Source organism: Argopecten irradians, chromosome 12, assembly GCF_041381155.1.
Source record: "Argopecten irradians isolate NY chromosome 12, Ai_NY, whole genome shotgun sequence".
In the NCBI taxonomy this organism is placed as follows: domain Eukaryota; kingdom Metazoa; phylum Mollusca; class Bivalvia; order Pectinida; family Pectinidae; genus Argopecten; species Argopecten irradians.
Genome location: NC_091145.1, coordinates 2,601,463 through 2,625,040, shown reverse-complemented (window position 1 = coordinate 2,625,040; position 23,578 = coordinate 2,601,463). Strand labels below are relative to the sequence as shown.

The window sequence follows — 23,578 nt, the reverse complement described above, 5'->3', positions numbered from 1 at the left end:
CATATATATATATATATATATATATATATACAATATACAATACAATCAATGATTTAGTAATTTCAATTGTAATCAGAAATTTGAACTGAACTTTTGTCATAGCAACATTTTAGTCACAAAATGGTTAACAAGGAAAAGGATTCAGCCGTCACCTATTCTTAATGAGTGACTTCCTATTTATCTCCCTTAATTGATAGTTAATGGGAAAACGTTCTAAAGCTTAATAATCTCCCATCGAGTCTTGCCATTCCTCTCTAAAGGAAACGAATGATTATTTTTCTCATTGAAGAATCGTTACTATATTTATGTGATGAATTGAAAAGCTAATGACGTGTATTTCATGACGTCACGGTATTGCTATACAATTGATATAAGTCGCCCATTGCCTATGACGTCACCAGTTTTGCCGCATTATGACTTTTCTATGACTTGATTCGGACTGCAATTTCATAATTTTCCGTTAATGTGTGGACAAAAAAAAAATAACCCAAAAAACATGAGTCTGTCAGGTGAACATGGGCATATCAACTCTCGTGAAAGATTTTGGTTGTAGATTTTGGTATTGTGTTGACAAGATAGGTTCTGAGATATTCCTATCCTTTTGGAATAGCCATGGTAGATTTATTAGTCTTTCGCCCAAATGACATTCATATCGACTTAATTTACCGTTTATTGTTTAAATGTTTAACTTATAAATTCATTAGTGTTATCGGAAAACATGCATCTACTATGTTTATTTTTTACAGTATTGAGAACTCTGACTTAAACATCTGCATTCAATTTTGTGTGTGTTGTAGGATTGATAGAAATAGAAACATTTTTTGTAGCATTAAATATCTTTAAGCATAAACAATTTTTAGGATATCATAGAACTAATAGAATGACGTAAAATGTAAAATGTCATAATCTAGAAGAATTATTGGCTGTGGAAAAAAGATGGATCGCTTAATGATTGAATAAATTTCAGCGTGATAATGGTTTGCTTAATCACATATCCAGTATTTTTACAGACTTCCCGATATTGCCAGACATAAAAAAATGTTATATCTTTATAACTAGTTTTTGGGGTTGGATAAAGGCCCTTTGGGCCTTTTCCAACCCTATTGGGATCGTTGGCAAAATTCGAGAGACAATTTTAGCACAAACCTACAATAAATGAAACGTTACGAGGCAAGATATAGTTCTCTTATCATAGTCGTTCTTTGTGCTTGATACGGTCGAAACATAAAACAAAGTCTAATAACAAACAAATAAGAATTAAATTACTTCTGTATATCGTTTATATTCCCTTGTTTTATAGTGAATCCTCATTATATTTATATATATTTAAAAATAGCATCCCACTGTAAAAGTACAGGTCTTCGTCACACGCGTGAGGAATTCCCACACGTGTAGGAACACACTGTCGCTGTGTATGGTGAATGTGTAGGATAGATAATTATTAAATATACATATAACTGAGGTTTATTCAAATATATAATAATGACTCAACAGGTATAAGTACAGGACCTTCCGTATACATATTACACATGTAATGGCCCCATCTACCTATAAGTTGATGTGATTAATGACCTTATCAGCTTCCGTCACATACGTCTGGTTAGATACACTACACTGGGAGAAAGGGAGGGGGTTATAAATACTCACCTAATTAAACACAGAGGCTAAAGATAGGAATAGGTGGCTTCAGAGAGGGAGGTGATTAAGTAGTTACAGCTAAATGGAAGCCTTAGACTTGGCTAGAACTGACTTGAACAGGCCTATATATATAACCCATACCCAGGGAAACCCAACAAAAGGTACAAAGCTTTGGTTTATTTAAAGTTGATCCAGTAATACAAATTGATCGATGAAGTATGCCCAAGAACCATTCACACTAGGTTTGAATACATAATATACAATATACTTCAAAATAATGATTTACAAACATATATATTGGCTTTAAAGGCTCCCTACCTGTGCCGAAAACGGCTTTTAATTTTTTAAACATGGTCATGAAAACAGATCAATGATTTTGTAGAGTCGAAAAGTTTACTAACTTACCGTTAATACTACCACTCCAACACCATTTTTTCTGTTAAAATTTCTTAATCAAGATAAATTATAATGTTAATTTCCATAACTCGCCGGGTCGTCATTTTGTTTTCCCAGTTACACCGGCGTCATAAATACTGCGCACGGTAGCTGGACAATACACTGGGAGCGCTTGAATGCCCGAAACAGTGAAATGGAAGTGGTAGTGGTCATTTAAATATTTCAAAATGAATTGCGGAAGCATAATTTTATTGACTGTAACCAATTTATGCAATTAATTTAGTAATACAATCTAACTGTAAAACAGTTCCCACCGACATGTCCAACGATATCATAGAAATTTATTTAGTTTTAATTAACCTACTGATAGTCAACCTGCACTGTTTTCACTTAATTATGATCCATTCAAAAGTCCACACCCAAAAACATTCTATCTGTTGATAGAATACATGTAAACTCATATTCATATATAATGCTGAATAATACTCTAAAAGCTGATATAAATTATGTCAGAAAAAGGGACGTTCAAAGTCATAGAACAAATTTTCAATAGGATAGATGGATATATTTTTTTGAGAAAAACTAATATTTCTTTCTACAAAAATCCAACACAAGCCGCTGTTGAAAACGTTCGCATAAATTTAGTACCGTTCACAAACTTAAAGATGCTCCATCCCCTACAGAGCATAGAAGATACTCATCATTTAGACCAATAATTTCGTCTGTTTTCACATCGTTTTTATACATGTCCTAATTAAACATCCAAAAAAAAATATAAGATAAATTCATATTTGGTTTCTGATTCTTACGCAATCAGTACTTCATTTACGTAAAAAAGGATATTAGTGCTACATTTTCACTATGAATTAAAATTAGAAATCGTCAAATATTTTCCAATGGGTTGTTAATTGTTGTATTCTTTTGAAAAAAGACAAAATTATAAATTCCTCTGCAGCTGTTTTATTTAATCAAGAAAAATTACGATTGGTCCAGGGGTGAAGCAGCTTTTAAACTACTGTTTGGTTTGGGATTAAAAAATGAAAAGTAATGTAAAGACTGGCGACTTTCTCTGTGCCAAAACCGTGAGCGAACTGTTATTCAAATGAACTATAGCACTTCTGTAAATATGAGGAAACAATTGAATCCCAACCCCTTTCAGTACTTGCAGTACTTTGATTAAGATCTGGTAATTAGTGCAGACATCTGAATTTCAATAAAGAATTCAGAAATACTTTACTTCAGCCATGGATTTGATTTTTTTATTTCAAATAACCTCATCATTGAATAATATTACCTTATTTAAAAGGAAACAAAAAATTAACACAAACATAACGACAATCATTTAAATAGATTAATATTTGCTTAATCATTTTACCATAAAAGAAGAGAACTTCATCTGCATTCTAACGGACGATTGAGATAATTTTCATGAACCTTTAACAAGGACTTAAAATAGGGACATTTTGTTTACGGTGTTGAGTGAGATCTCAAAGTATTTGTTAATTTAATTTATAGAATTTTAAAGTTTTCTATGTAGGCAATGAATTAATATTGATTTAGCTCTCATACACTAGTAAATACAAATTTATGAATATGTTTGAATTGTGTTACAGTGTAAAACATATTTATTTTTAGGTTAGGAAATGCAATGTGGTTATTACACAAGCTACTAAGGATTTTCCGCTTTTCAGCAAGGGTGACTTACTTAACTCTTTGTATTCTGTAGGAGTATAATCTATATGTTCTTTTAAATTATATATTAGTTTGTTTTCTTTTATATCTTAACATTTAACGTTCTGTAACATCCGAAGGTCATATCAAGATGTTGCATGTTTTGTGTTTTGGAGGAAATCGACAATATCTGGCCAACTGCCAATGTATGGCAATGTCCAAAAGTGGGTTTCTAACCTGTGATCCCGAATTAATGATTACTCTTGTTGGATTTCGGCATACTCCAGCTGATTTGTTCTTTGCATTGTATTCAGAATGTTTCCAATGTGATATATTATTTTCTCGTGCTATAAATGAAAAGGAACGTACGGTCTCGATGTCATAATATCATGGCATCATCAAATATTATCTACGGTTATACCAGGTGACGTCATCATCATTTTGTATTGTGTGTTATTGCGTGGACCCCGCCATAAATATTAGTAGTGTCAAGATTACTGATGCATTATAGGAAAACATATTGCTTTCGTCTGTGAATGTCCTTGTGAATATAACTTATTAAAGGTCCTTTTTTGTCAGTATAAGGTGTCTTTTCTTAATCATTCGTCAGTTTAATAACAGAAGTGTTCCAGGTGACCTATTCTAATTACATTTCGAGAGACGTGCGTCGTGGATCATGGCTGCGTAATTTGTCCGTCGGACAGTACTTATCCTTACATAAATTGACGTCTTTGTAAATCACTGCAAACAGCTAAACCTCTAAAATATGAGCTTATTCCTCAACCAAGGTCAGCGATATTAAAAAGAATCTACTATTGGCCAAGTAGCTTACATAGGGGTATCGCTTAAGGCAACGTAAAATGAATCATTCTGACAGTGTAAAGAGTTTGCCGACAAAAACGCTGGAATCCATATTCGATCGACCTTCTTGGGTTTGAGATTCTTTTATTTAGTATTGACACCACTGTCGCAAGAGAAACTAAAATACCAATAGCCAGCTAGTTACACCGGGGTCAAAATTTTTGGCAATTTGAGGTCAAAATGAGAAAATGATAATTGGCGATTTGAAATTTTCCGTGACTGACATTCAGGGCAGTATAAAATGGCCCATTTCTCAATTATTACCGACGGATCAACATTTTCATGATTACGAAATGGTCCGCGCAATCACAAAAACATCATACCCGCGAAAGTAACCAGATATACGCACTGTATAAATCAGAATAAAAGTGACAAAAACACCAAGTAAAAAATGCAACATACTATAATTACAAATACAAGAAAACATTAACAAAATACATGATTTTGGAGATTTCAATTCCGTAGTTATTCTGACATTACAAATCAATCCCTAAGAGCACTCATGATACGGTGAATGAGTGACCTCCTGTCATTCTTTGGTGCCTTAGAGGGTCGTGGGCCTTTTTGATCCTCCTGTCGGTTTTGGTCCTAAGTTGGCTTTAGGTCCTTTCTTTCCTCCAAACTTCCTATCTTCATCTATCTATGTCAAACCATGTTGGCTTGGGTCCTCCAGTTGGTTTGGGTCCGTTGTTATCGCATTGGTCCTCCAGTAGGTTTGGGTCCTTTCTTTCCCCTCCAAACTTTCTATCTTCCATCATCTATGTCAAACCTATGTTGGCTTGGGTCCTCATCCCGTTGGCTTTGGCCCCTGGTACGCATTGGTCCTCCAGTAGGCTTGGGTCCTTTCTTTCCTCCAAACTTTCTATCTTCATCATCTATGTCAACGACCATGTTGGCTTGGGTCCTCCAGTTGGCTTTGGCCCCTTGGTACGCATTGGTCCTCCAGTAGGCTTGGGTCCTTTCTTTCCTCCAAACTTTCTATCTTCATCATCTATGTCGAACCATGTTGGCTTGGGTCCTCCAGTTGGCTTTGGCCCCTTGGTAACGCATTGGTCCTCCAGTAGGCTTGGGTCCTTTCTTTTCCTCCAAACTTTCTATCTTCATCATCTATGTCAAACACATGTTGGCTTGGGTCCATCCAGTTGGCTTTGGCCCCTTGGTACGCATTGGTCCTCCAGTAGGCTTGGGTCCTTTCTTTCCTCCAAACTTTCTATCTTCATCATCTATGTCGAACCATGTTGGCTTCTGGGTCCTCCAGTTGGCTTTGGCCCCTTGGTACGCATTGGTCCTCCGTAGGCTTGGTCCTTTCTTTCCTCCAAACTTTCTATCTTCATCATCTATGTCAAACCATGTTGGCTTGGGTCCTCCAGTTGGCTTTGGCCCCTTGGTTACGCAATTGGTCCTCCAGTAGGCTTGGACCTTTTCTTTCCCCCAAACTTTCTATCTTCTTCATCTATGTCAAAACCAAGTTGGTTTTGGTCCTCCTGTTGGCTTGGGTCCCTTTGTACGCATTGGTCCTCCAGTAGGCTTGGGTCCTTTCTTTCCTCCAAACTTTCTGTCTTCGTCATCTACGTCAAAATACCAAGTTGGCTCGGGTCCCTTGGTGTACGCATTGGGTCCTCCAGTTGGTTTTGGTCCTTTCTTGTCCCCAAAAACTTTCTTTTCGATGGAGCTACAATATTTGAAGTTTACAAAACTGTTTAATGTTTTTATATTTAACATATCTTGAATATGAATACTAATATATAAATAATATAGCTTTTTAAGTCGTTTATGATTTTTAAAAGCTTTCTTAAGTTCGAATGGTATAATGGAATGCTTAATGACCAGCAAACATTAGCTTAAACGTAAAGAGGAGTCTCGAAAGTGAGACTTAGAATACAACAAAACTGTCTTTGCTGCAAACTCATATGGCAAGTTGTATCATGACAGTTACATGTTATTCACGATATCGACCATGGCAATACGTTTACGTCACAAGCTTACCATTTTGCATGGCACGTTTTACAAATCCTTCGGACCATTTTGCCAAATGTCCCATCTCAATTGCTGCCTGTTCCAATTTCTTTAATCTGTCTGCCAGACCGGCGACGTTCAAGCTAGCGTCTGGTGAAAAAAAGATAAAAATCGTGAAATAATTAGAATGAATAATTTTCAATACTAATACAATTATGTATTATTGTTTTCACAAGAATTCGAATAAGATATTTTACGATGATTATTTGTTTTTATACTGGAAATAATGTTGTATGTATTTACCATCAACATCTTCAAGATCAACCAGCTCCTTCATAACCTCGAGTCCAGACGCTCCACAGACTAAAACCTGGCGGAAGAACTCGTTCAAGAAATCCTTAGGGTTGGTAAATACACCAAAATCGGTTTTCTTTACGGCTTCAAACAGAAATATTAATCAATATTTAAATTTAGCTATTTCGTGATAGAGAAGTTTTCTTTCAAAGCAGTTGTGATATGGAATTCATATATTTTATTTTTTTTCTCAATTCATACTCACTTTTTCTTCGCATTCCTTCAGGAAAAGTGATGGTTTCTTGTCATCCAAAGCTAAAAAAAAAACCCAATAAAACATATTTACTGTAACGAACATAAGGAACAACGACACAAAAATAATGTAACAGTGACAATGCCGTGGTCAACGCTCCACGGGGCATAATGTTCGGCGATTCTACTAACAAGCAAACGTTTAAGACTATTAATGGAAATTTTATATAATTTCTTTCTTTTCATAATTTAACAAAAAAGCCAATAAAGATTTAATCATAGAAAGTGATATATTTTTATTTAGATTATAATCGGTTATTATAATTAAAAAAATGACATTAATGTACCTGGAAGTTTATCCATGAATTCCTTTTCCTTCTTTTCATCCTATCCAAAGCTTTTTCAAGGGCTTGGAACTCAGCGGTTGGCTTCAGATCATCACCAATAACTCCTTAATGAAAAAAGCACTGAATGGTCAGAAATAAAGTTTGTATTTCTCTGGTTTAAAGATACTCAACGGCCGGCAGAGCATAAATGACATTCATCATTAAAACAATAATTGGTGTTTAACCATGTATATATATGGCTAATTAACACAAAAAATAATTCAAAGTAATTTATTTTGCCTTTGGTGTATGCACAATCAGTACTTCATTCCATAGAGGATAGGATATAGTGCCACGGTTTTTTTCGGGTTGCAATTAATTATTTTGTAATATTTTTAACTTGAAGCTCAAACTTTCATTGGTGGTAATGGTGTAAATTAAGTAACTTGTGTAGCTGAAGAAAAGAACTAAATCGTCTGCTCCCGTTTTTAATAGTGAAAAAATACCAATTGTCAGCGGTGGAGAACCTTTAAAGACATTATTTAATATATTGGTTGTCTGATAAAATTGTGGCATACATTGTAAACTTGAAGACAGTTATTATAAGCTGCATTAAAGGTGTTTTATAAAATATAAATAAACTGCTTTAACCGATTGAGATATCGCGATTCAGCTCAATCAAGGGAAGATTGGGCGAGATTACACAAACATATGTTATGATATTGTAATTACCGTCAAGTTCAGCCATTTGTTCAATTATTTGAATGGCGTCTTCCAAAGCGTCTTCTATTTCTGCTGCGCCTTCACGGATCTCTACTGGGCTGGCGTTTTCAATCACTGGGAACAGTGAAAATGTTCAATTTGTTCGTATACTCAATACTAAGTGTTTCAGTTACATTATGTACGTGTCGTAGTAAATATGACTAAGCACTGCATTTGTTAAAGCACACACTATCACCTTGCTCCATAAACTGTTTTAACAGATTTTTGTTTTAATCTAATTAATATAAGAATTCCATATGTACATTAATTGATATAATTGATTCATTTGAAATTTAGGAAATCATTATTTTTCAATAACATTTAAAGAGATCAATGACGGATTCACAGACAAATGTCAATTTACTGTTAACTGTGCAAATTTTATAATTATGTAACATACTAACTTTGTAAGAAACTCTTCCTTTGACTACAAACAGAGGAAACACAAATCATCGATATACCATGCAATATAAACATAAACCGTTGTACGATATTATATGATATAAACGTAAAAATATTCAGAACGGGATGCGTACCCTTGATCTTCAAAAGTTTTATTTTTTTTATTCTATTATTCTTTTTTAATTTTGTTCAGACTCTATTAGTTACAATATATTTGAAAATACCTATGTCAATTTTACATTCTAATTTTATTTTACAACTTACCGAAGGTGAACGCTTATCGAAATTGAAGTCCAAATCTGTTAAAATAAGAATGTTTTATTAGATGGAAAATTATCTGTTGTATTTAATGTGAATTAATTTCAGTATACATGTATAAATATTAACTAATCGTCGTATCTTCTGATATTCATTTTGCTTTACAATGAAATACATCTATAAATAAAACATAGTCATTGTGTCATTGTGTCACACAGAAGTATACCATGTATTTGATTACATAGATTACATTAATAGGAAAATAATGGGGAAAATAATGTATGTCTTGTTCTTTAATACGATTATTTAAACATTCATTTTACTTTTAACTAGAAATATACATCAATAGAAGAAAACGTACTTCCGTTCTCAGCCTTTGCAACAAATTCAAGAACGAATTTAGCCAGATGTCCCATTTCAATTGCAACGGCTTCGAGGATATCCAGACGAGTAGCCAGAGCACCTCCAAGCGACAGATCGGCATCTGCAATACACAAATCGATTAGTGATAAACTCATCTTCATATTTAGCAAATAGAACATGCATTGTATAAAGATGGTGTTATATCATGTGCGAGTCCAATTAGATTTTTTCTTGCAATGATTTGGGAATTAAACGCAATATTTTAAAGTCTTTTTGAGTAAATAATATTCCATATATATACATATATATATACTTAAACTTTTAAAAGACGTTGTGCATGAGTAGATATTAAGAAAAAATATATATCAACACGGCATTCCTTTTTGCTAACGTTTTCAGGCCTTTCAGGCCATCTTCAGGCGATTGTTTATTTACTTATTTAAAGATGACGTCATCTTGTATCTAAGCTAAAGTAAATAAACAATCGACTGAAGATGGCCTGAAAGGCCTGAAAACGTTAGCGAAAAGGAATGCCGTGTTGATATATTTCTTTCTTAATATATATATATATATATACATTTTGTAAGTCAAATATTGAAATATTAATTTTAAAAAACGGACATCATCTGCAAATACGCCAAGCTATATATCGTATTATTATTAAAATTATTCATGGAAATTAAGATAATAATGTTCTTGTACTGACCATCTACACTTGACAAATCAAGATTTCTTGAAACGATTTTCAGTCCAGATCCAGCGCAGATGAAGACTTGACGAGTAAATGCGTTCAGGCGATCCTTGTCACTGGCCATGGCACCGAAGTCTGTTTTCTTGCCAACTAAACACATCAATTAACATCTGCTTTTAAGATATGATATAATTTATATGAAAAACATTAATAAAACCATATTTATCTCAATAAATTACATTATGCTGACATACAAAGCACTATATACAATAAACAAATTATGCACGCATTTATGTTATGTAAATATATTTTGTCAATGAAATAGTAATGAGCTCTTGCTTGCAAATATGATAAATGCACTAGTGAAATGTCTTTAAATGCTTTTAAATATGAAATTAATTGCATTAATTTTCTTAAAGATAAATTCACTTTTGAACTTTATCAAACGATTGTTACGTAATGGTAATAATACACGAATACTTGCAACCACTGAACTGTAAACGTTAACAATCTTTCGTATGTACTTGGAATACATCAATATTCATTTTCTGCTTTATTAGATCCTTACCTTCGATACAATCATCCAAGAAATGCATTTTTTCTGCCTCTGGAAGTGCTGGAAACAAAATGATATTTTTTCTATTTTTTTTTTATTGATATCAATTCGATTGAAAAAAATGGATTTACAACGGGTAAAAAGATTTACAATAGCAAAATTTCGGATATGGAAATCAGAAGAGCTAGAACTTGATATGCATTTCAATATCGAAAAATGTTTGTAATAATATTACCATCATTTGACTTTCTGATACCCTCGTTTATACCCTCCCATTACCTTTGGCAGAAATATAGCTAAGAAGTTCAGTGACACTAGTGCTTCTATTTCTTATACTGTAATAATGAGTAATGATTTTAATAAGAGGACTTTTCGTACGATGATTCAATTCCGTTAGAAGTATGGCTTTGGCAGTAGTTTACTTTTATGAAGAATGTTAAAATTTGGCAATACTTTTGAAATAAATTGGGCATCAGGCATTTCCAGTATAAGATATTTTATTTTCGAGCATTTCCAAGAATACAAAGCGAATATTAACAAAATGAAATTCAAACCAATCAAAGGTCTGCGGTATCATTCCGTCATTCCTAATATAATAAAATTGTATAACGATAAAGCTTGATATGAGATACAAAAAAACCTTATTTTTTTTCTGCATTTTTTGGTATTGATAATTCAAACAACTCACGTGGGAGATTAGCTAACAGAGGGCTGACGTCATTCTTCAGGAACTCAACAGCCTCAGCCACAGCAGGGATGGGTTCCAAGTCGTCATTGAACAGATCTAAAAGTGACAATGTTTTAGTTAGTTCCAGTTAGACTGAAAACGCTGTCGACACATTCCATACTTGATTTCATGCTATTGAATGTTGTTTAATCAACATCGTCTCAAATAAATCAAATGTTGCCTCATTTCCTAAACTGTTAAAAACAAATACTAAATCATTACTTGTAACGAAGTATTCGCTTAATTTCGGAATATAAGTTGCCTGTTTCATTGTTTTACGTTACATCTGTATGAGTGTAACTTACACTTGTGCGATAAATGAATTAATCTCAAAAACCAATGCAACAGCAATCAAAACATGACCATGATATCTCGAAACAAAATTTTGTTTCTAGAAATCGAGGCCTTATTTCCTTCATTTTCCACCAAAATTATTCAATGTAGACGTGTTTACAAAAAGAAAAAATGCTTTACTCGTTCGTGAAATGCATTTAATATATAAATGGTTCCCCGATATGTTAAAATGTATACGTACCTCCTGCTTGCAATACTTTCTTGCCTTCTTCGAGGACTCCATCAATAAAGCCTTTTGCCTCTCCAAGAGCTTTCCTGATTTCACCAGGGCTTTTATCTTTCAGGTCTGAATATTGAGAATATAGGTTTTTTATAACAAAGTTGCGGTAGTCCAACAATTCTTATGACATTTGCTTTTAATTTTTTTTTTAAATTTTTTTTTTCAGATCTTGTTAACGGTTTTTTTCAATTCTTTTCTTTATTTTTCTTAATTTGACATGATCAATTGATTAAGTAATAAAAATGTCAATAGAAACAATAATTGATTATTTATAACTTACAGTCTTCCACGTCTTGTCTATCCTATTAAAAAGAAAACAAATTTATTTAGAATACAAACATACATTTTAAAATTCCATGGAGTTTCTTGTGTTTGTGACAAATCTCAATTTATGTCACACACATTTTACTTTGTAAATGAAAATATTCTGACAATCCTGATAATACATACATAAAATTATTCACCAAATCTATCAATATATTTAAAGATGCTCCACCGCCGACAGAGCATAAATGATATTCATTATTTGAACAATAATTGGTGTTTAATCGTGTATTATATATGTCTAATTGACACAAAAAATGATATAGAAATAATCTGTTTTGCTTTTGGTGTATGCGCAATCAGTTCTTCATTCCATATAGGATATAGTGCCATGGAATGTTTTCGGGATGCAATTAATTATTTTTCCTATTTTTAACTTGAAGTAAAATTAGAGGCTCAAACTTTTCAATGGTGGTAATAGTGTAAAGGAAGTAACTTTTGTAACTGAGGAAAAATACTAAATCGTCTGCTTTGTTTTGGTAGTGAAAAAATAGCATTTGTCGGCGGTGGAGCATCTTTAAGTGAATATAGTTATATCTTTATACTCATATTATGTGATGAATAAGTTCACGATATCAGGACGTTATTAGGTAGATATGCTATGTTCAAAGTACATGAAAAGATATAATTTATAGACTGATAATGGTAATAATAAAACATTATAGAATAGATATTCACACTTCCAGAAGATAATTCAATATATCTATTCATTTTAAAAAAATATTAAAAAGTCAATTTTGATGGAAGTCAAGCGTTCAACAAACGGTTTCGAAATAAGATAATGCATTTAATTAATAATAAATGGCTTTCTTAAACTATACTAGAAGATATAAACATGCACATAAGCGAACATTTTATACTGTCTATCTTATATTTATTTCTTTTAATTATTTTTCAATATTATGATATTTTATCGAAATGATACTGCATCGTGCCACATTATTATGAGTCAGTTTATATGGTTCGAAATGATCTAGGTCATTAATCAATTTACATACTAAATACTAAAATAGTATTATTTTATTAATAAGAATTGAATCTTTATTTAATTTTTATCGTGATTTTATACTTGACGTAGTATAATTAGCTATGTTTTGATTGATTGTTTATTTTCTACCCAGTAATTGTACCGTGACATGCTTTTTAAGGTCCATATCGTTATAGTAAGTACAATACAAAAAATGGCTAAACAAACAAGAATTGAATGCTGTAGACGTGGGAAGTTTTACGAGGTGAAAATTTACGCTAATTGCGAGAAGGCTACTTAATCGCGAAAATCTCCCCCGCGCGTAGTATTTTGTAAATGAAGTAACTTTGTTATTAAATGTCTAAAAGTGTATATGTGCGGGAAATAACAACACCGCGAAAGCTGCATGCATACAAATCGCGAAATTAAGCATTCGCGAAAAAGTCCACGTTTACAGTACTAACATACATAGTAAATGAAATTCAGAAGTCACCATGAAATGTGTCTACATAATTATATAACATTTAGTTTCTGTATTATTTAATTCAGTATTATTTAAATTTTGAATCTGTTCTGTTTTCTCTCTTCTATGTTTTACATGTTAACTTAAAAAATAGAAAAAAATACTCACCAATCTTTTGTTAAATGACTTGGCATTGCAAAGGCAGATCACTGCCAGCACTGCGACAAAAATCTTCATCTTGGTTTGATCAAATCCCCAGTCTGATACCCAGGGTCTCATAGTGGTCAGTTTTATATGATAAATTTCGTGAGGAGGGATTTAACGACATTTGGAAAGTTATCTTAGCGGATTTAAGTATTTAGGTATATTTTGTCACGATCAAATAGTCTTTTGTAGTCCAGAGGACTGATTAACAAAAACACATTTTTAACTTAGTGGACCGATACAGAATGATACGATGGTCTTTATCACTATGTATATATTGGTTTAGGTCTTTGTATAACACATACGTCTTTGTCAATTTACATAGGTTATATCGTCTTCTAGAAGCAATTAGATTAATATTTGTCAAGCATAAAGATTATAATTAATCTTTGAATGGTGCCGAAGATAGAATATTAAGTCCATAGCTGGGTAAAGATTATTGATGCTAGCTAAGCATTTCGTTGTTACACGATTGTATTGTTCGGACTTTAAGCATGACGCCTGTTTATAGAAGGGGTTTAACTCTTTGTGTTCTGTTGCTATGAATAGGAAACGTTTTCTTGAATGATGTCCTTGATTGACTGGACTATTCATTTCTATTTTATTTGACTCATTATCAGGTATGTTTATTAACGAACATACCATATTTTATAAGTTGTACACGGAGTGCCACAGACGCACTTGCAAGTATCTGGCAACTGCAAAAGGAAAAAAGGACACTCGGTAAAGAGGATAAATGTCGAAAAACATTGGGTTGTCTGTTTTCTAAAAATCCAAAGAAAATGTTACGAGTATCATGTTTTATTTTACCGAACAGATGGCATTTTGTGCGTGCTATGTCTGTAGTTTTGTAATCAATTCTATCAATGCTGTGACACCAAGGAGACACACGCACTGTGACGTCAGGTTTTATCAATAGTTCCATGTATTGATGCTGTGTCGATATCATGATTAAATGAAATAGAGAAAACATTTCTCTCTTTTAAGAGAAAATTGTACATGATTGTGAGCGTTTAACATACTGTTTATATATTTTCGTTTACATCAGAGGCAATTATTTAAGGATATATGAGATTTACGATAAGGGAAAAAGCCTGGGTTTCCATAGAAAAATTCAGACTTTGTTCATTACTTGACAACTGGACCACATTTGTTTAATCACAACACAGGTGTAAAAGAATTATGATGAGGCAAAAAAAATGTTTGTTTAGGGGTACCCGATCGAACCTAATATTTTACCCCGACCCTATTTGTTTCCACTTTAAGCAAGTAAAAGAAAGTGTGTAGTATTTTATTGTCATAAAGGGCAATGTTTAAAATGCAGAGTTCACTTCTTTTGAGTAGAATATAGGTAAAATGTTTTATCTAACTTGTAGATACAGCATTCCGTTTTTAATTTAAAATAAATACTTTAAAATAACCAGTTTCAAGTCAAAACTTCACTTCTTATAGAAATATATGCAAAGAGCTATCGTTAGCATAGAAGTTAAGGGGATAGTTTACATCGTTATTGTAATCATGTTATATAGAATCATTGACGTACTTATTTATACATAACTCAAAACAGGAAAGGATGTTGACTGTTTATTGATGGATTGAATGGTTATCAGAAACCATAAAACAAATCTTTGGCGTAACAGGGGCTACTCACTCACAACTAACAATATACACAAAACTGCTTGACTCTGTAGGAAAAGAGAAGCAGAACGACATACAAGAACCGCTTGACTCAGTAGGAAAGAGAAGCAGACAAGCCTTAAGAATTTAGTAGCTGGTGGCTAAATTTTTGGAGCAAACTTGACTTCTGTAAGTTGCTGAGAAGACCCTTGACTCTGAATCGAAGCGAATCATGAGAAGCGACTTGACTCAACATGAAGAAGTTTGACCAGGACAAACTTGACTCCCAAAAGCAGCTAAAGAAAGCCCTTGACTCTGAGTTAAAATGACAGTCACTCATGAGAAGCGCTTTGACTTGTGCAGGAGAAGTTTAACCTCTTATAAAGCTACATATATATACAAAACAAACTAAAATTTGTTTTTTCAGTATAAATCATATAAAAAAGTATATATAAGAGAATAAAAATTCTATTGGGGGAAAATTCCCCGAGAATTTAAAGCCTTAAGCCTAGTGATGAGTATACCTAATCAGTAAGTGAGTAGCCCAATTAAACTGAAAAGAAAACAATAATAGCAATTAACACTATATTAAAGCAACATATATACAGATCAAACTAAAACAAACAAAATAATAAACTAGTACAAATAAAAACAACAGGTGTAGCTGGGGACGGAGGGTGGGTACGACGATAGATCAGACTGACCACAAGAGCTGGAGGCAAAAATCTGAATGACGTCATCCAATACTCACATCCCCCTCTAGAGCCTAATGCTGATTGGTCAACATAAATACTCTAGACTCATTAGCATATAAATAAATCAAAACAAAGACCTGATCGCTCTTCATACCGAACGTACAAAAACTAAATATAAAACGAAATACACGCATAGATACATGCACACATACTTAAAAGATTATATATTGTAGATGACAGAGCTAAACAAACGTTATGTATAAACCAAAATTTAATCTTACACATTAAATTATCATTTTATACATAACTCAAAACAGGAAAGGATGTTGACTGTTTATTGATGGATTGAATGGTTATCAGAAACCATAAAACAAATCTTTGGCGTAACAGGGGCTACTCACTCACAACTAACAATATACACAAAACTGCTTGACTCTGTAGGAAAAGAGAAGCAGAACGACATACAAGAACCGCTTGACTCAGTAGGAAAGAGAAGCAGACAAGCCTTAAGAATTTAGTAGCTGGTGGCTAAATTTTTGGAGCAAACTTGACTTCTGTAAGTTGCTGAGAAGACCCTTGACTCTGAATCGAAGCGAATCATGAGAAGCGACTTGACTCAACATGAAGAAGTTTGACCAGGACAAACTTGACTCCCAAAAGCAGCTAAAGAAAGCCCTTGACTCTGAGTTAAAATGACAGTCACTCATGAGAAGCGCTTTGACTTGTGCAGGAGAAGTTTAACCTCTTATAAAGCTACATATATATACAAAACAAACTAAAATTTGTTTTTTCAGTATAAATCATATAAAAAAGTATATATAAGAGAATAAAAATTCTATTGGGGGAAAATTCCCCGAGAATTTAAAGCCAAAAAGGAATGAGTAAGATTATTGCGAGTGAGTGCCCCCAATATAAAAAGATATAGCAAGATATATATATAGATAAATTTAAACGGACATGTCTAATTGTGCCGTATGAATGGTTTTAGGATCAGTATGTATATATCTAGTAAAACAGTCAGAAGACCATCGACCCAAAGTTTGAATCACATGGTCTTGAACACCAGCAGCCGCTGCTGAAGTCGCCGCTCCAATCCTGAAAGAATGACCATTGTAGTCTAGATTATTCAAACCTATGCGAGACAAGAGGTCTTTAAGAAAACCAATAAAAGTGTGACGCATCAAAGGTTTGTAAGAAACAAAATCATTAACAAATAAGGGGGACATAGAAGTAGCCCCTTGAGAGCGACGCATTTCTAAATATTGAACCATAGTTCTCACAGGGTATAGCAAGTTGTTCGCAAAAATGTTTATATACACACCCTTACCAAATGGATCTGTTTTAGATATACGTAAAAACAACGTAAATTGAGACAAATCTTTGAACACATTAATGTCACACAAACGTATAAAATGTGAATCGCTAGTCTGTCTACAGGTGAACTCTCCACATCGCAGAAAACCGTAAAAAGCGGTAAGAAAAATAGAACTTAACATTAAATCTAACATGGGAGTAAAGACTCCTAGAGGACTGGTAAGGGTAAAACACATGTGCTGCAGCAGTTTAAAAGTGATAGGTAGTCTCTTAATAGTTACAGTAGCCTGTGTTTTCTTGATCCCTCGCAAAATGTAATGTAATCTAAGCGTATTACCAAGTGGATCACCGAGATTGTTCTTGATATAGTGATACCGAATGCCTGCAAGATAAGCTTTAATAGTGTCAAACTTAAACTGCAAGGCCTGATGACAGTGAGTCACGAATAAGATAAGGAGATCTTCGTTGATATCAGGTAGGGAATTCGAGGCACACTGAATACCTCGCATCAACACGAATGTTAAAAAACAGTTTAAACCAGACTTATACGTAGCCTGAGTCTTGTCACTTAGAGCAGCCTCCCACAGACAATCCACTGCACCGATTAGTTCATCATCAGGGACGTAGCTGGTAGACATGGAACCGGAAGTATATCTGCCTGTGGAGCCAGCCTCCGGAATCTGGACATCTGGAAGCGAGAGATAGCATCCGCGATATTATTACTTTTACCAGGTATATGAACAGCATGAAGCACAAAGTTATGTAAAGCAGCATGGAAAGTAAGTTTACGAACAAGTCTCATGATGCTACACACTTTAGACCTCCCTTTGGTGATAATTTCTACAGTAGCCTCATTATCACAATGAAAGAGAATGCGCTTTTGACCCCATTGATGACCCCATAACACACATGCCATTACAATAGGGTAAAGTTCGAAAAGGGCCATAGACGTGTCCCCTGCTTTTAGCTCGTCAGGGAAAATACCCTGAAACCACTTATTTACATAAATCCCACCAAATGCCTCACGAGTAGCGTCTGTATACAGATGAAGATCGGCGGCTGTAGTGATATGATCGTCCAGAAAGAAAGATACGCCATTCCATCCTTTGAGAAATTGAGACCACATGTGTAAATCGGATCGACATTCAATGTTAAGTTTCACACGGAAGTGTAATTCACGCACAGTTGTAGAAAGAGTGATGAGATGAGAAACGAATGATCGACCGGGCTTGATACAACGACACGCGAAATTCATGTGACCTAAAAGACTTAAAAGTTCACGTTTAGTACAAGATTTCTTGTGTTTGAAATCATCAACAAATTCGATGATACGTTGAATTTTTTCGTACGGAAGGCGTGATTCACAAGAACGAGAGTCTAAGTAGACACCAAGGTATTCAAGTGACGTGCACGGACCTACTGTCTTGTGAGCGCCGATAGGAATATTAAGATTCTTGAAAACAGACATAAAGCGTTCCATAGTTGCTGTAGCATTGGTGGTAGTAGGTTCAATAACTAAAAAGTCATCTAACAAGTGTAAGATGTTGTTGATATTGTAGTTGTTTTTAGCTATCCAACACACCGCACGAGAAAGACAGTCAAACAATTTTGGGCTAGAACGACTACCAAACACGAGCCGAGTGAAGAAATAAAACTTGTCTTTCCACATAACGCCATGATATGGCCATAGGGACGGGTGAATAGGTAAGAGTTTGAAGGCATCTGTAATATCAGTTTTCATAAGCCACGCCCCCACGCCACAGCGTTTGATAATGTGTATAGCATCATCGATAGTCACATATTTTAACGAACAAGTGATTTTGTCTATCAAACTATTTAAACTGGGATTATCGACATCTTGATGTGGCGCGGATAGATCGACGATGAGACGTTTCTTTTTAGAGTACTTGTGTTCTGCCAAACCGATCGGATTTATTCTATAATCCCGAAAGGGAATCTTGTCAAAAGGGCCAATAAGATAACCTTTCTCTACTTCCTTTTCCACTAAAGCTGAAACACTGCAGGGGTCATTTAACGCTGACTTTAAGTTTTTACAAATAATGGAAAATTTTGGTAAAAATTGAAGTCCGGTGTCGAAACCATGCGTTAATCCATGGATAAGATGTTTGACGAAATTCTTGTCTGGGTGGAGCTTTAATTCATCCTGCAACGCGTTAATATTGATAGGCGTCGAAACTGAAACTTGTGCTATTTCTTCTTCTTTTGACCTTGGCGACTTTCTAAAGGGCAAATGTATTTTGAGTGGTTCTCCTTGCACACTAGACACACGTGGCTAAACTGGCAGAAGTTGGATGAGCAACCGAAATTCCCGTTGAAATTATTGCATATTTCTTTACCGTCATGCAAAACTCGAGGTCGACCTTTGGAATCGGTTGTAGTGGAAGATTTGGTATTTTTCTGATGACTAGATGGTTGACCATAAGTGCTCTGCTGTTTTCTATCCTGGGCAGATGAGGGGCAGAAATTAGTAGTGTGCAAAGTGCTGCCACACATACCGCAGGCTATTGGCATTTGATTAGCAAATATATTGCAAAATAAAGTATTGTCCCGTACAGACCAGTCAATTTTCTTATTGTTGTACAACAAGTGCGAAGCGGCCCTCAAGGAGAATTGCCGATGATACTCGTAGAAACCAGAGTTGTATTTGGTACCCATGTCAACTATGTCGCGTTCATAAAGGTCCAGCTCGACACGCCTGTGAGGGTGTACGGTACACATCACTTGTTTATAAACACCAAACGCTAGAATAAATTCGTTTAGAGTCAGAGTTCTACTAAGCCTCGCATCTTGCTTGTCAGGGCTACAATTGTTCATATCGCTCTGGCCATTGTAATATGGAATAAGAAGAGCTGCGAGATTTACATCCCGACCGGTAATGATTTGTTTACGAATTGCTGGAGACACAGTCTCTACCAAAGGCAAGGACTCAGAAACGTAACCGAATCTCGAACGCTTAGCAATCTCACCTGCCGTATTGTTGATGCTGTCTGCATTCATCTGGCGGTATGCTGAATCTAAGCTGTATTCCTCTGCCGATTCTTGACGCGAATGTTCATGCCGATCGCGAGAGACTGTCAAATCAATGCTACCGCTAGGAACAGGTAAGTCCATGTTACGTTCAAAGGAAGCTGGTTGGCTAGAACTAGGTCTGCGATCCATAGTAACATTAGAAAGTTTCTGTTCGATGCGCGTATAAGCATCTTGGAGAGTGGATACACTTTCGGCCAAGGTAGTAATAGTTTCGAGCATTCTACTCTGTAATTCATTTCCTGTTTGGCGGCCATCTTGGAGCGAAGCATTGTGGGTTGGCTCCGGGGTATCATGGGATACCGCACCTCTCGGGGCCGCTTGTGTCATTGCAGATTTGATTTTTCGTACAAGAGCCATTCGTTTCTCTCCACTTGAGAAAGATATATTGCGTCGCGAAAGCTCTGCCTTCAATCTAGCTATAGTCCAGTTTTCATACAACTCGGGATCATACGGAGTTGGTCTTGATTTTCTCTGTCCACGCTTGGGCGCCATGATGTTCGAAAAACGTAAACACAAAGCCAAAGGTCCTTGAACTAGGAAGTGCGTCAAATCTAGGCATACAAGGCCGATTAGTTTATAGGAGGCAGTTTACGATTCTGAACACAGCCATGTTAGTTCGTAAAATCGGAGGATCCAAGCGAACGATCCAGAATAGAATAGGTCTTGAACAAAGTTCGTAGCGAACAAAGGAAATTACTCCACAGCTAGATGAAGTTCTCTGGCATCGTAATTGTCCATTTAAAACACAATTCAGTCTAAAGAGCAAAGCACATTGAACACAGTTGATAATCACGTAGTAGTTGTAGAAACGATCGTCTATAAATTGAGAGTAATTAATGAGAAATAATACGACGATAGATCAGACTGACCACAAGAGCTGGAGGCAAAAATCTGAATGACGTCATCCAATACTCACATCCCCCTCTAGAGCCTAATGCTGATTGGTCAACATAAATACTCTAGACTCATTAGCATATAAATAAATCAAAACAAAGACCTGATCGCTCTTCATACCGAACGTACAAAAACTAAATATAAAAAGAAATACATGCATTGATACATGCACACAAACTTAAAAGATTATATATTGTAGATGACAGAGCTAAACAAACGTTATGTATAAACCAAAATTTAATCTTACACATTAAATTATCATTAAATAGAATCCAGCAATTATACCCGTGTTTCGGATTATGAATGCCCATAGACAATTATTTGTAACCAAGACGACGAATATGATGAATAAACGTAATGTAATTCATAATATCTCCTTGGCAAATTTCAAATATTGAGTGCTTTTTACCATTATGAACAGCCCTCGCAATCTATATTTAAAGATCATAATTATTAATCTATAGTTTTAATGTTTAGATATTATCTCATCTGCTAATTATTTAGATAAATTACAAATCTTAATCTGATTAAAACACAGATCTTTCTAACCACTTCGTTCAATATAGGATCTGACAATACCCCATAAGGGGTCACGTCCAGATGACCTTTATACCACGTGTACTTCAGAGCAAATACAGTTTCTACACCTTACAACATCAATTGACAACGTCTTTTCGCCCCAGTATACATATGCAATTAGCTTTGTTGTGCACTTCGGGCGATATGACTGCATACACGAAACTAATTTAGACAGCTTTTTCAAACTATTTCGTCCCCAGTCAAGATTCTGGCCGTGCAAATTTGATTGGCCATTTCAAAAGGTCATCTTGACGTGACCCCTAATGGGATGTTCTCAGATCCTCTTATCAACCGTAGTGATAATAAGGATCTGTATTTTAACATCAGATTGTTACAAATCTATAGTTTTAATATTTAGATATTATCACATGTGCTAATTAATTAGATAAATATCTGGGAGAGTCAAAACAATAAAATAACAAAGACGTCACATACGATAAGACGTTTAGTACTTTAAGAAATCAGATTTTTTTCAAATATGTATTATATTAACATTTTCTGGGTACTTCATAGAACCATGAGGTACAAGTAAGTGAATTATGGCCAAGAGTACAAGGAATCAGTAAGCCCACTTACAATTTAAAATATATGAGAAGAAGTCAATAAAGAAATCATAATTCAAATTACTAGAATTGCTTCAAATTTGGTAGACAAGTACATATATTTTTCTAGGATCATAATTTTGAAAGACTGAGCACATGTAATCTAATGCTTTTACACGGTAGACATATAGGTATCGATGTTTGTCCGTAACTATGGGGGTTAATAACTTTATTGTGAGCAGATATTTTGTAAATGTTTGATTTAAACATATTTTATTGCGTAATTTTAGATACAATGGGATTGGGCACAAGTTTTGCAACTTATAAGAAGCCCTCTCCCAACAGAATTATAATTACTTATATGACAATGAACACAAAATGGCAAACATAATTCACATGAGTTTAGAGAAAGAGAGAGAGAGGGGGGAGGAGAGGAAGAGAGTGAGAAAGGGGATAGTATTTGTTTATTTTAGCATTTGTATATAATTTCTTAATTAATCGTTGTTCTTGTCTCGCTGCTTTACTTAGAGTTCATCACATCCCGTGCCTTGGTATATTTCTCCTGTCAATCTGATGCTTTCTTAATAACGTTTCTCTTTTGTCGTCAGCATCGGATGTAAAGAATCATTTTTTAAATAGTTCATATAAAACAAAGGATGTTAAACCCAGTATTACAGTCAGTTATATACTATTGAATGCTCTGACATATTGTTATGTTATCTTCAAGAGATAAATCTAGACTTCCATGTAGTAGTAGCTGCAGGTCTAAAGGAATGAAGTTGTTTAATGTTCAAAATAATTGTATTCTCTGGTGAGCGTAATTATTACTTGTAAAACAGAAGTGATGGGCATCTTCAATGGTCAATGGGGTGCCCACATTGGCATTGCTGGCATTCTATTAAATTAGAGCGGAATAGATCATTTTTTATAGTACTGCATCTATTTCTTAATCTGGCATGCAATATATTTGATTTTCTATTTTCAATTGAATAATAAATACAATGTAGACACTTTCATGAGATTATATAGAGGTAGTTGAGTGTAATTTTGTTATTTATTTAAATGTAAAATAGTTGTAGTTTTCTACGGGAACGACGGGAAGTAAGTGGTTCTAGACCGCTTTCTAAAAACAGAGAATTTCTGCTAACATAAGACAGTAAATCAGTAATTATTCTAGCAGATTCAAGCTGAAGTTTTGCTG

The 23,578-nt window shown here is 34.5% G+C and overlaps 2 protein-coding genes and 1 long non-coding RNA gene across 4 annotated transcripts; all 3 read right to left on the bottom strand.

Annotated features, from left to right (window-relative positions):
- Window positions 1-6,203: 6,203 nt before the first annotated feature.
- LOC138336391 (uncharacterized) lies at window positions 6,204-7,035 on the bottom strand. Its single transcript, XR_011210421.1, has 3 exons — window positions 6,826-7,035; window positions 6,553-6,672; window positions 6,204-6,238 (listed from the first exon to the last, which is right to left on the bottom strand). It is a non-coding gene; the product is annotated as an uncharacterized lncRNA (long non-coding RNA).
- Window positions 7,036-7,079: 44 nt separating this feature from the next.
- LOC138336389 (uncharacterized) lies at window positions 7,080-13,753 on the bottom strand. Of its 2 annotated transcripts, XM_069285872.1 has the most exons (11): window positions 13,650-13,753; window positions 12,008-12,029; window positions 11,689-11,793; window positions 11,115-11,210; window positions 10,439-10,486; window positions 9,886-10,020; window positions 9,178-9,300; window positions 8,823-8,857; window positions 8,127-8,231; window positions 7,416-7,519; window positions 7,080-7,131 (listed from the first exon to the last, which is right to left on the bottom strand). In XM_069285872.1, exons 1-9 carry the CDS (start codon window positions 13,716-13,718, stop codon window positions 8,229-8,231), a joined length of 636 nt encoding a protein of 211 aa, XP_069141973.1. In that variant the 5' UTR covers window positions 13,719-13,753; the 3' UTR covers window positions 7,080-7,131; window positions 7,416-7,519; window positions 8,127-8,228. The 2 variants fall into 2 exon arrangements, with proteins under 2 accessions (XP_069141973.1, XP_069141972.1); XM_069285871.1 differs by lacking the exons at window positions 7,080-7,131; window positions 7,416-7,519; window positions 8,127-8,231 and having other exon boundaries at window positions 8,576-8,857.
- Window positions 13,754-15,256: 1,503 nt separating this feature from the next.
- LOC138335956 (uncharacterized) lies at window positions 15,257-21,437 on the bottom strand. Its single transcript, XM_069285173.1, has 2 exons — window positions 20,299-21,437; window positions 15,257-17,999 (listed from the first exon to the last, which is right to left on the bottom strand). The coding sequence occupies exons 1-2, from the start codon at window positions 20,852-20,854 to the stop codon at window positions 16,945-16,947; spliced, it is 1,611 nt and encodes a 536-aa protein (XP_069141274.1). The 5' UTR covers window positions 20,855-21,437; the 3' UTR covers window positions 15,257-16,944.
- Window positions 21,438-23,578: the final 2,141 nt, after the last annotated feature.

Coding starts and splice junctions, on each gene's coding strand:
- LOC138336389 (XM_069285871.1), bottom strand. CDS start 13,718: ATGAAGATTTTTGTCGCAGTGCTGGCAGTGATCTGCCTTTGCAATGCC. Junction 10,021..10,438: donor CTTGGATGATTGTATCGAAG/GTAAGGATCTAA, acceptor TGATGTGTTTAG/TTGGCAAGAAAACAGACTTC. Junction 8,858..9,177: donor TGCAAAGGCTGAGAACGGAA/GTACGTTTTCTT, acceptor TTATTTTAACAG/ATTTGGACTTCAATTTCGAT.
- LOC138335956 (XM_069285173.1), bottom strand. CDS start 20,854: ATGGCGCCCAAGCGTGGACAGAGAAAATCAAGACCAACTCCGTATGAT. Junction 18,000..20,298: donor CAGCATCAACAATACGGCAG/GTGAGATTGCTA, acceptor TCTCGCTTCCAG/ATGTCCAGATTCCGGAGGCT.